This window comes from Camarhynchus parvulus, chromosome 5 (assembly GCF_901933205.1).
Source record: "Camarhynchus parvulus chromosome 5, STF_HiC, whole genome shotgun sequence".
Classification (NCBI taxonomy): Eukaryota; Metazoa; Chordata; class Aves; order Passeriformes; family Thraupidae; genus Camarhynchus; species Camarhynchus parvulus.
The window spans coordinates 35,551,894-35,565,276 of NC_044575.1; the positions used below are offsets into that span (position 1 = coordinate 35,551,894).

Genomic DNA, 13,383 nt, shown 5'->3' on the forward strand with positions numbered 1-13,383 from the left:
TCTGGTTAAACATGCCAAACACAGCAGTGCAGGACAAAATTCTCCTCATCTATCTAGGACCAAATTAATATTTGCTTTATGCAAAATGACACAGGACAAGAAAGCTTCTTTTAAGAACAGCATGTAGGTAGGGCTTCTCCTGAGAGAATAGCTTGGTTCATATCACTTATGCCCAGTCTGGCAAAGTGTCCCAGCCCAAAATCTGTGTCCTAGCTATGGAGCTCACAAAAGGGCTGTGAAGCTTTAGTTCCTACTTCAAAGAGAGTTTCCAGCTGAGAACTGAAGTCAGAAGTACGTGCCTTTCCCTGCACAATTAGTCTTGGCCAAGTCTTGATGAATCTAAGTCAGTAACTAAGTTGTGCAGAGCTGCACTTTGTTGGACTTCATTTTATCCGCTTTATATTTGCTGGGATTTGCTCTTGCTGTTTGGCATCATGTCAATGGTGTATTTTAAAAACATCACTTGCTCAAAGAAAATTGGAGAAAGCAGAAGATCAGAGTTGAAAGGTTTCTTGGAAGAAATGTTTGTGTTTCTGGATACAGTGATCACTGTTCAGCTGTTCAGATGGTTTAAACTAAACATTTCTACATTAGTCAACAGTTCTATTACCAGACTCCTTGTAAAAACAAAGCCTTCTCTAACATGGAGGCCTCTAGGAAATAGAAAAATAAAGTGAAATTAATTTGCACTCAAACCCCAAATCAGGGATCATTTCAGTCTTATTTTGAAGGGCTTAAAGTGGTTCAGTACTGTTGGCCGCTTGACAAATCACATCTGAGTGAGAAAATTTGTCAAAGTGTTCTTCCTCTTCCACACATTTCTAGAAGGAACAATTGTTGTTATCACACATTCTGAGTCATAATAATGAACATTACTGAAAAGTTACAAATATTTTAAAAAGAAAATTAAGTTTCTCACACTTATTTATCAATTCTTTTTCAGAGAAAGGTAGCAGAGCAGACATTATTTGAAACTCATGTAGTACTTGATCTTTCAGCTGAACGTATCAACATTCATTAGTCTTACTTACTGATAATTTGTACTGCCTTTATTATCTAGTAAAGAATAAACACAAATTCTAGCAAAAATTCATCCAGACTTGTGATCTGTTATTTTAAGGCTGACTATACAGAAGTTTGTTATATAAACATTTCAAAAATCCTTTCATAAATCCTTTACATCTTAACTATTTTATACTTAAGCAGGCTAAGAAAGTTTTTGATATATCCAACATAATTGCATATTTTTCACTAACACACTTCTGTTGTGATTCCAAGTTAAAAATTTATTATATATAAAGTGACTAACCACAATTAATATATTAAAGTAAAATTTCTGTATTATATTTTGACAGCAAATAAAAAGAAACAAAGAAGTCTAAGAAATCTTTGAAAATGTAATTGGTTTCATTTTAATTGATCATTTTAATAGCACACAAGGCGTAACAAAATTAAAAGCCTATTAGTGATCATTGTTCCAAAAATGCACTTTACTTCCATTAACTTACATGATTTTAGTGGGAGCACATTTAAAGTACAGCTGTAAATATTTTTAATCTTTGACTTTTTCTTTTACAGGAGCCTCTAAATGTTATTGATCCCAGTTTGATGGATCTAAATGGTCCAAGTGAAGATGCACTAGAATGGGATGAAACTGACATAAGTAATAAGCTCATCAGTATTCATGAAGACTTAAGTGATCCTGATCAGGAGCTCAACAAGGATGATCTAAACCAGAAACCTGCTTCAGAAGATTGTGGTGATAATGATGTGAATGAGGATGAAAGTATAAGTAATCATGGAATTCCTCTTTATTGTCCCAACATTACTTCCCCTCCAAATCCTCACATCTATCAGGTCTATAGTCTTCATAATATTGAATTATCAGAAAAAAAACATATGCCTTTTTTGAAAAAAACATCCAGGCTCTCCAGTGTAATGCAGTCTAACATTTTAAACAAAAGTCTCAGTAAAGATTCATCATTTTCATCTACCAAATCCCTGCCAGATCTGATAGGAGGTACCACATTGGCAAAACCATATAACTGCATGTATCAGAGTGGGAACATAAGCAGGCATTCCGAGAGTGAGAGTGGGATAGTGAGTGAATGTGATACAGAAACTACAAATAATTCAGAAATTTTTTTGCTAAATGATATTGAAAGCAGTCAGAGTAATCCTGAAATTGGGCATGTGGAAATCCAAGTGGATAATGTAATAAAACCAAAACTAAAGCAAGATGAAGAAGATCATACTAGTCTTTCAGATGATTGCCAATTGGCTCCTTCTGTATGCTGTGGAAGTGAAAATGATGAGGATTTGGACAGCATTCCTATGTCTAACCCTGCTTGTCCAGAACAATTGCAAGGAAAACATGATGTGTTTACATTTTATGATTATTCATATCTTCAAGGCTCCAGATTCAAATTACCAGTGATAATGAAGCAATCACAGATTGAAAAAACACACACAGAGAGTAGTTTGTTTCATGACTTTTGTTTTGATAAAATACCTGGTAAATCCGAACATAAGTCTGGAGAGTCACAACCAGATGGGTTTATTCATGATCATACTCTGGCAAGTATCTGTGGAGAATCAGATCCCAGTTCTGGTAAATCCGCAGAATCTGTAAAAAAATTACCTGTTACAGAGAATACAAGACAGGTTCCCACTTTATCTCATAGTTCTTCTTTAGAATCTCTGTCGGTGGTAGGTGATTTGTTCAGCTCAGGTATTTTTAAAAGTGGAGATGGTCTTCAGCGAAGTGCCTCTTTGGAGAGCTGGCTGACTTCCTACAAAAGCAATGAAGATCTTTTCAGTCATCATGGCTCTGGAGACATAAGTGCAAGCAGTGATTCTGTTGGAGAGCTCAGTAAAAGGACATTAGATCTTCTGAATCGCTTAGAGAATATCCAGAGTCCTTCAGATCAAAAAATAAAGCGCAGCATCTCTGATATGACACTCCAAAGTAGCTCTCAAAAAATGTCTTTTACTGGACAGCTGTCTCTAGATATTGCATCTTCAATCAATGAAGATTCAGCAGCTTCTCTCACTGAACTCAGCAGCAGTGAGGATCTTTCTCTCTGCTCTGAAGACATTGTACTACACAGAAATAAAATGCCAGATTCAAATGCATCATTTAGGAAACATCTTAATAGATCTGTAGCTGATGAGAGTGATGTCAATGTCAGCATGATTGTTAATGTTTCCTGCACTTCTGCTTGTACTGATGATGAAGATGACAGTGATTTGCTTTCAAGTTCCACCCTTACCTTAACTGAGGAAGAGCTAGGTATCAAAGATGAAGATGACGACTCCAGTATAGCAACTGATGAGGATATTTATGAAGAATGCAATTTAATTTCAGGACTTGATTATATAAAAAATGAGCTCCAAACCTGGATTAGACCAAAATTTTCCTTGACAAGGGAGAAAAGAAAAAGTAACCTCAGTGATGAAATTCAGCGCAGTAAAGAAGTTAGTAATGAGACATCAAAAGCCACAGATACATTAAGCATTGAAACACTGTTGAATGGTTCAGTGCAGAAAATATCAGAAAATAATGGCAATAGTAAGAATATACCATGTGATCGTGGAAAAGGGACAAAGAGTCACCCAGTGAAAGACATCTCTCAGGTTGTGAAGGATCAGCTTGTGGATGATATGGAAAATGGCAATGTCGAAAATACTCTTGGCAGTCAAAAGGAAGGTCTTGTTAGTGTTGCAGCAACCCCCAAAACTCATGCATCACTTGATGTCAGAGAAGCTGAAAATGAGTGTGGTGTCTGTGAAGCATTTACAGACAGTTCAGATGATTCACATATGGATGGCAAGGAGACTGTTCTTTCTTCAGCTGGATCCAGGAACCCTCCAAGGGAATGTCAAAGTCATCTTCAGCCTGATCATCACTCTGTTGCTTCTTCTCCTGCAAAAAAGCCTTGCCTTGAATCTTCCTCAGAAATTAATTCTGTAGGCATACAAGATACAGCTTTACAGCCATCCTTATCTAGTGGTCAACAACATAGAATAAACGCTACTGAAAAATTTCCTGATTGCTGTGCAGCCTTGAAATCCAGTGAAAAAGAATGCAACTCATCAGCCAATGGTTTTGATTTGTGCTGTAACTGTGAATCTGCTGATTTTGATAAAAAACCCATGGAAGATGGCTCAGTACACAATTTTGTCAGGGAGATAATAGACATGGCATCAACAGCTTTGAAAAGTAAATCACAACCTGAATGTGAGTCATCTGCTCCAGCTTCATTAGCACAGATCAAGGAAAAAGTGTTAGAACACTCTCACAGACCCATCCAGCTAAGAAAAGGGGACTTCTATTCTTATCTTTCACTTTCTTCTCATGATAGTGACTGTGGCGAGGTAATCAAATACATAGAGGAAAAGAGCAGCACTCCTGTGCCACTGGACTTCACAGATGAGAGAGAAGATATTGAATGCTTCTTTGAAGCCTGTCCTGAGGAAGAATGGGTTGAGCAGCAGCAACAGTCTATTTCTAATGGTTCTCCTGAAGCACAAGTTGAGCAGCAGCAACCTATTTCTAACCCTATTTCTGAAACATCTGCGGAGTCACTAGGTGAAGTGACTCCAGAGTCATTAGAATTAAAAACTTCTTCTGAAGGTAGGGATTTATCTTTCTTATGTGGGGATGACAATGATATAAATATTCCAAATACTAACAAAAAATGTACATCAAGTAATTCAAAAAATGCTGATGATGATTTGCTGTTTTCAGATGGACGAAATGAAAGTTTGGAAAAGAATTCTCCAGAGGTTAGCACTAAAAAGAGTAGTGCAGGAAAATCACCTGGAACAGAAGATAAAAAAGGATGTGTTGCTGCTTCTGAAGAGGCTTCAGCCACAGAGTTTCAGATAAAGCCTGGCCATTCACAGAAAAAGGATGGTTTACACCAGAACAGAAAAACTCTTACTTGTGAAGAAAATCTCCTCAAACTTCATAAGGAAAGACATATAAATATGCACAGATAGAATGTAACCTTCTCCAGGCACATAGATTATTCTAAAAACAGGTATGTACTCTACAAGTTGCACTTTTTTTTTTTTACTTTTTTTTTTAACTTTTCTTTTTTAACTTTTTTTTGTACAATGAAAGGAGATGAATCATCACCAGGGCTTCTGTTCCATGATAGTACTATATCATTTGTTTTGATTACACTATAATCCCAGTTTACATGCCACTAGTCAACAAATGCAGTGAATACGAATTGCTTTTTGCCCTTTGGCTTTGCACTGACTGGAGCTGCTCCCTTCTGGAACAAGTCTACTATCTTGCAGAACCTGGGAATTCCTCCAACATAATATGTCAGCCTCCATTCCCTCCTCAGCTGAGGGAACCAGAAACCATCTCTGCTCATTGATGCCTTTTTCTGCAGGCATCTGGTCTTAGGAGGGGTTCAAAAGCACTTGATAAAGCTAAACTTCCAGTTCTACAAGAACTAGTTTGTTTGACTAATGAGTTGGAGTTCTACAATATTTCTAGACAAACCATGAAGAATAGCTAAGCAGACTGGAGAATAGTAAGATAATAAGTAATCTCCTGATGCCAGTTAACCATTATTTTAATTCAGTAAGCCATTATTAAGAACAGAATTATTACAACATAGCATTAGGCCAAAAGCTGAGGTTTCCAAAACAACAAAACTTTACGACATCATGAAAGTATATAATGTGAGGGTAATGGAGATGGAAACCGATGACTGTCCAGTACCCAGCAGTACTGCAACCTTCGGTTCTATTTTGTGGTAAGCATTTTGAAACATGAATAAGATGATGGAACCTAAGGCAAAAAGGTGGTCCTGATCTCTACCAGTGTTTGAAAGTGGTTCAGATCTGGAATTTCTGACCTCACATAAATGCTGAACAATAGCTGCACATTTAATTACAGAAGAGGATCTACAAAACCACTTTTGATCAGTTCCTAGCATTCAGCACTGCTGTTTTGAGTCTCACTAGTTTGGTGACTAGCACAGCTCTATCAAACGCCATTAGTGTTTGGAAACACTCCTCCAGCAGACCACAACCAGAACAGCAACTCCAAATGCCAATCCAATTCCAAATGCCACTGCTTGCCAGAAGATGTAGCAAGGGAATTTACTATAAAAGACAAGGCTAAGCATGGGACAGATTTCCTTGAGGAGTTCTTGAATCTCCACCTGTGGAGATTTTAAAAATTCAAGTGGTTGTGGCCCTGAATAATCTTTTCTACCTTTGAAAACAGCCTTCCTTTTAACAGGATGTTGCACCAGTTGATGTTCAAGTTTCCTTCCAACCTAAGTTATGGTATGATTCCAAGATGTTGGCAGGAGAAAAGGCTGTTATTCATCACTGCCCATGGAAAACATTAGTACTCTCCTATGTAGCTGTAGCAGAGGATCGCATCTGATTTATACAAAATAGATTTCTTTGCTGCTCTTAGAGATCTAACTTCCTCATTTTTGATTTTTATATGTTATATTTCTAAGCTTTGGGCTTTCCATTTATTGGTGGTTTACCCAGTATTCCCACATTCACATATGTATTTGTAGCAAAGCCTTTAGGTTATGACACCAGTAGTCTACAGCTTGCTGCTATCTTAACACATCTCTGTTTGACTAATGCATTATCTTGGAACCATCATAGCAAAAAGGATATGTCTGGAATGGCTTTGAAATAGGCTATCATGACATGCTGATTGCCAATTAGGTTAATACTTGGATGCATCCAAACAATTGGAGAAGCAATGGAAATCAACTATGAATTACAAAACTCATTGATAATTCTATGCATTCTAGAATTAAATTAAATTGATTATGTGTATATAGAAGTCTCTATTTGGAGATTGAGACGATGACAAAAGTCTGAGATTGTTAACTGAAACTGATATAAACATGAGCTTTCCAAGTTATTGTTTTACTAGTTTTCTCATTTTTTCACTCATTTTTATAATATTATTTTGAGGAAGAATATTTGCTGTAGTGAGTGTGATTTTATCTTTGTTCTCATTCTTTCACTGATAATGACATGTCTTTTCAATTTGTTAGTACTTTTGCTCTGAGGATCTCAAAATACTGCATAAACTTACCTCACTCTTCAGAACTTTATAGTTATTTGCATGGTAGCCAGATTGTTTTTCCATAAGACTGGAAATGAAAATATGCAGTTTGTGTGAGTTCTAAGATTGGACATAGAGGATGGGTTTAATAATAAATACCCCACAATGCAATAGAATATAATGCAAAATCTGGATACAACTTAATAGGGTTATGTTACAGCTTCCACTTTTGCCCAGGGGCTGACAAATTATTTTAAGTAACAAAGCTCTTCACAGTACATTCCCACTTTTTATATGTAGGAAGATACAGTGGTTCTTAACTTGTACATATAGCATTACTTCCATGGAAACTGTGTACTGTATTATTCCCAGTAGTAAAGTTCTAGAATACATACAGTTTATCTCTGACACACCAAAAATGAAAATATGAGCTGCTAGGTTTGGTTTCATTAAAGTCAGTGCTCCCTTCCCCCATCCACAAGCTTGATGCTTTAACTTCATCTCTCATGCTATGGGGAATGAATTACAGAAGCAATCTATCCTAATTTGTTAACTTATTCAAATAACAGTTATTATACTTAACTATGCTAAAGATTATCTTTTTGGTGGCAGATTGTTTATTTTTTGATGAGGCTAATTACTGATTTTCCAAAGGTAATTTACATTTATTACTAATACATCTTTTAAAATGTGACAGATAAATGTTGTTCCCATAAGTGTATTATGAAAAAAGTTACTATTTAAAAACACATTATTTAATTTGAAAGATAAATGGCAAACACCATTATTTTTCCTGAAGCACCTGTGCTGTAAGCTCATTTAAATGTGTAATTCCATGTGTAGCTGCAATACTTAGAAAAAAAATCTATATTATATGTGTACCTTAAAAGCATACTGAGAATTCAAAGCTTAAAAAGGACATGGTTTCAAATATAGGTTGATTTTGTACTGCTTTGGTAGTTACCCTGGCTTTACAGGGAATAAAACTAATAGTGAATAAATAGTTTTGTCAAATGTTGCAGTCCTGTTGTTTAACAGTGTGCTACAAAAAAAAAAAAAGAATAAAAGACCACTGTGTGTGGAAAAATTAGAATAATTCTATGGGCAGACTCAAAAATATCTCTGACGGCACTGACTACTCCTTCACATGAGCTGGCACAGAGTTCTTCAGTAGAGGTGCTCATAAAGCTGCACTGATTTTATTTCTCAATTAGGGGTCACCTTGAAAGATCTATCTGTACATGAGATCATGTGATCTTCTGCTGCCGCTGTGACCCATGACTCACCAATGGGATGGGAACTTTTAGTTACAAATTCAATATGCATAGAGATCAATACATTCAGGACATTTATGTGTTCTACCCAAAGTCTTTTCTAGAGGATGCCTTAGAATTCTGTGTGTAATCTTACAAGTAAATCCAAAACCTATTTCCTTACTTCTGTATTTTAAATTTAAGTTTTAACTTAATTTAGGAGAAAAATAATTTACTTGCACTTAACAAAATTAAATTGATTTTATCTGACAGTGCTGCAATATTAGATAGAATATTCTGCCACTTACTATCACCAGGAGAAACCCAGCACTGGTGCTCAAAGCGCCTGACTGTTATTTCCTGCTCAGCAATATTTTGTATGACTTTTTCCTTCCTTGTCTCATTTTTTTAGCAACAAAATAATGAGAATAATGATCAGTGAGACCTAGGAAGAATAGCCTATTTATGTAAAAGTATTTTGAGATCCACAGATAAAAGATGATACATAAATGCAAAGGACTGTTAGTTATTTATTTCCTACAAGAGGAAAAAACCACGTCTACATAATAGTTAGTATATAATAATTTACTTTTAGAGACTGGAACTACAATAATAATCTAAATCTTTGCTTAATTTTTTTCAAGAGATTTTTATAGGGAAGTAAATAATATAAAGTTTCTTTATAGAGTTTAAAGCAGTCTTGACTTTTTAGCTCCTTACAGTACCTGACTTTAAAAAAGCTAAATAAACAGAGAATCTTATATTGAAATCCATGAATTACATAATTTTTGAAAAATCCATCAGCAAGACTTTTCTTACTCATGCCAGAATTGCAGAAACCTTTGATACAATCTGCCACTTTATTCAGATCAGTTCTTCATTAATATCTAAACAGACAGTTGAGCTTTTCAATATTTTCAAGTAAGAGTATTTCTTGTATAAATGGGGAAGGATGTGGTCAGTTACAACAAAGAAGATCAAAGGAGATGGTAACTGGATAGATCCAGATATTCCTGCTTAACTTGGAAGGCACATAATGCATGTCTGGAGTGCCTCCTAGGAAATGCCTATGAGATGTACTTTGCACTAATCTTTGAGCTGTATTCTGACAGTTATTTCTTCATAATTCTCATCATAAGCCCATGCTCTTTGCTGAATAGTTTAACCATAAAGTCTGAGCTGGATAATTCTATAGTAGGCAAATTTAACTCATTGCTGGTATTAGAAGTGTCTAGATAGTTATTTACAATTTAAAAATGCAGTGGTGAGGCTGACAATTCTATTCACAGACCATTTCTGTGACAGTCTTTTCCTCTTCTTCATTGAAGTCTCACTATATATGTTTGCACAAATATTAAAATAATTGTTAGATAGAACTTTTTGTTGCTTGACTTTTGAAAATTTCCATGTTTTCATTGGTTGGTGCACTTCTGTGTGCTGGAGGTAAGTTCACAGGTGAAGATGAGGATATGATCCAGGGAAAAGGTCCAATGTGATGAACACCCTTGTTTCTTTACAAGCAAAGTCTTTATGAAAATCAGTGACTTTTCTACACCAATTAGTTTTTTCACATTAACTTGTACCTCAGGCTGCTAAAAGTAATTTTTTGCCCACTGTATGCTTCTGCATTAAAGACTCTGGCATGTGACCATTCAATGGCTATCTATTATTGTTCTGGAAGACCTATGTTTTGCAAATAAAACTTCATTTTCTGTAACCTACTATTACTTTTCTGTTTTCTTTTAGAAACTTGGCTGCAATTCAGGTGCAGGTTCATCCTGTAAACCCTGGGATGACCTCCAATTCCATTGTATCACTGCCCTTCATTAAACTGACTCCCAAGATAATTTTTTTTTCCAAATGTGGTTTGTCCATGTTGGCTTTGTGGTCAGGCTGCATATGCTAGTCCTATTTCAGTGATCATTTTATTTTGTAGCAAGGCCATTTGCCTTCATGTGGATTCCTCTCCCAAGCTACCTCTAATGACCTCCCCTTCCTAAATTGGATGCTCCTGTACTACTTACCACTGGTTCTGTTCTTTAAAGTACTATAGAATTCACAGTCAGTCTAGTTCATCTTTTCAGAATTGTACTTGTCAGTACTCTTCTATTTTCTGTATCAAATTTAATATTTATCTGTATAATGCATAAATTTATTGAAACTATTTTGCTTTTAAAGTGACTATTTTGTTGGATTGCAGCAAAAAGAAGTCATTGGTCCTCCTGATTCAATACATCTAAAAATTAAGCAATTTAAATAAATGGCATTTTATTTATTTAATTTAAAAATTTAATCTATGCAACACTTCAAGAAACAACTACATAGTGTTGTATGTTAGAAACTGTTGACATTCTACTGAATTAAGTATAACATTTTGGGTTTTTATGCTTCTTGAGGTGGTAATGAGAAAAAAGTTTTTAAAAAATGTGTGCCTTGCTGTATTTCTTATACCATTTATTAAAAAGCTGCTTTCACAGTAAAATTATGTTGGTTTGAAAGGAGGAAATAGCAAGGTTAAGATGTGTGAATAATTTCTGTATATATGTATAACCAACTGCAAACATTGATGTATAATGACAGTATAAAATGCTTTCATGTTTGTGATGTCCAGTGATGTGGAAATTATAAGCCTTAAAACCATTAGATTGCATGGTAATTAGAATTGGCACAATAAACATAGTTTATTGGGGAAAAAAAAGCAGAATTGGTGATCTGTTTTACCTGCGTTCCAAGCACAGAATGCTTTATCAAAATTCCAAAGAATATGGTTTTCTTTGCAATTATTCCTTAGAGATATGTGACTCTTTAACTGGTGAAGATTTGTATTATCTAACTCATAGGAAAGGAACTTTGTCATTAAAGATTCTGTAGGTCTTTTGGGCCAAGCAAGGATACACAAATATTTAGTATCTCATACAGTATTTTATAGCAGATCTTTTCATTGTTTATAAGCAACAGTTTGTTGTCCAATTCTTAAAATTTCATTCATTTACATAATCATATTGAATAAGCTCTATCTAGACACTCTAGCAGTTGGCTGTTTTGATGACTTAGATTGTACATTTCAAGTGCTTTTATCTTTTGCTAAAAGATATTGAGCGACCAAAAAAAGCCAACCAGCCGGCTTTATAAATTAACTCTGCAAACATGGCATTCATCTCCTAAAAAAACTATTGGGAAGGAATGTCAGGAAATTTAAGACAAGCAGTGCCCTTTGATGCCACCTTTAATCATTATATTTCCAACTGTATAAACGTTTTTACAAAAAGCTTTAGCATTCCTCCTTTAAAGCATGGACATCAGTTTGACAAGCTTAGCTATAAGCAGAGAGAAACTACACTGGCCAGAAGATATATTCATGCAACAGTGGAGGAACAGATATTTAAGAACAGTCTCATGTTTTCCAAAGCATTAACAGCTTCCTATTACTGCAAAAGGGAAATTATTTGTCTCTCAATTTAAATTTCCACAGTGTAGCCTTAGGTAAGCTATGAGGTTTGTAGGGCAGCAGTAACAGTGCTTATCTTTAAGTACAAATAAGAAGTATTTATTATATGAACCTTTTGAATCTGCAGAGATTTTGCACATGCATATCTTTTATCAGGTAGAAGTCTAAAAAGTTAACCAATAATTACATAAAATGTATAACAATATAGCTGAAGACCACTTTATCATATTTTAAATATTATATATATATATATATATAGTAATTCAAAATATAACTCCTAATTTTATTTGCAGTGACAATTATGTTTATTTATGAGTTATCTCAACCATGATTTTTTAAATGGTTGTGACAGAGGAATTGAGTTAATAATTACTCTTTTCTTCTTAGTATTTTCTGGTTTATGCTATCTTTTTTTTAAACTATGGTCATACCTTGCACTGTGACAACAGGCAAACTAATAATTCAGAGGCTTTTTCAGATCTGTCATCTCACCCAACAGACTGTGCATAACTCCATCAATTACTTGTACCATTCTATTAGGCCATTTGCCACAAATTCACTTTTTTCCTGGGGGAAAACAGTATTACTTGTCAAATCAATAAACCACATATTCATCATACAATATCTGGAATACTATGTGGTCACAACTCAAATTTCTGTGGTTCCTCTCTGAGAGATTGGAACATTTTAATTTGACTAGTAATCCCAGATCTATATTATTTGGTCTCATGAGATAAAAATACCATTTTTAGGCTTTTTTGGCTAGAAAATTTACCTTTTACAATTTTTATTCTCCAAATTGACTTTGTTGTCAATAAAAATTGATTTCTAAGTGAAACACTGATATATATATATTCCACAGGACTGTTTCCTCTCTTAGTGTAAGTCATGCTTATGGCCATATTGTGCTGGAACTTCATGCAATTTCCTAAAGAAATATATTGGTAAAACTAATGTTGATATACCAAGAGTACCTTATGATCAGCCCATGCAGAGAGTCCTGTATAGAACTCATTCCTGCTGGTGAAATTCTTTTGTGGCAGAGAGGAATGCTGCAAGCTTTCTGCAGAATTTATTCCCTACTAAAGTTCCACAGGCTGCTTTTTATTCCACACACTCCCTGGCTCATGCTTGAACAACATCTGCAATGTGTGAGGAGGCTATTTGACAGCAATGGCCCTGACACATGGATCTCCTTTTCCTGCCTACTTCACATTTCTCCCACAGAGAGCCAGAGCTCTCCAGCTCTAAGCAAAGGGAGTGCACACTAACAGCAGTGCTAAAATGCATGCCTGAGACTACAGTTTAAAACGTTTTTTTCACTGACATTAGTTTTAAATATGGATAAGCCACGTCCCCAGTCTCTCACTTAATGGTTTGCATTTTTCCCAAGGTAAGTAAAAGATTTTTAGTAATACAGTGCATCTATGCAGTACCACTGTACTGGTAAGAAAGTCAGGTGGTGTCTCCATGTTCTTATGGCTGTTTATGCTGTTCATTGTATACATGTGTACACATCAGCATGAAAACACATGAAAATATGCTTAAATTGTTCCTGTTTGGTTTGCAATAAACTCAAATAAAGAGTTGCTGTCATTTAGACAACATCTTGACCT

At 35.2% G+C, this 13,383-nt stretch overlaps 1 protein-coding gene across 2 annotated transcripts in view; it reads left to right on the forward strand.

Annotated features, from left to right (window-relative positions):
• The window catches only part of AKAP6 (A-kinase anchoring protein 6), a 259,646-nt gene extending 246,473 nt beyond the window's left edge, over nt 1–13,173 (forward strand). The window contains exons 13-15 of one of the 2 annotated variants that reach the window (XM_030949027.1): nt 1,579–4,636; nt 4,751–5,045; nt 10,066–13,173. In XM_030949027.1, the coding sequence (XP_030804887.1) occupies nt 1,579–4,636; nt 4,751–5,004 (3,312 nt within the window). In that variant the 3' untranslated portion in view covers nt 5,005–5,045; nt 10,066–13,173. Of the gene's footprint in view, nt 1–1,578; nt 5,046–10,065 lie in introns of both variants that reach the window. The other variant, XM_030949026.1, reaches the window with a different exon arrangement.
• The last annotated feature ends 210 nt before the right edge of the window (nt 13,174–13,383 follow it).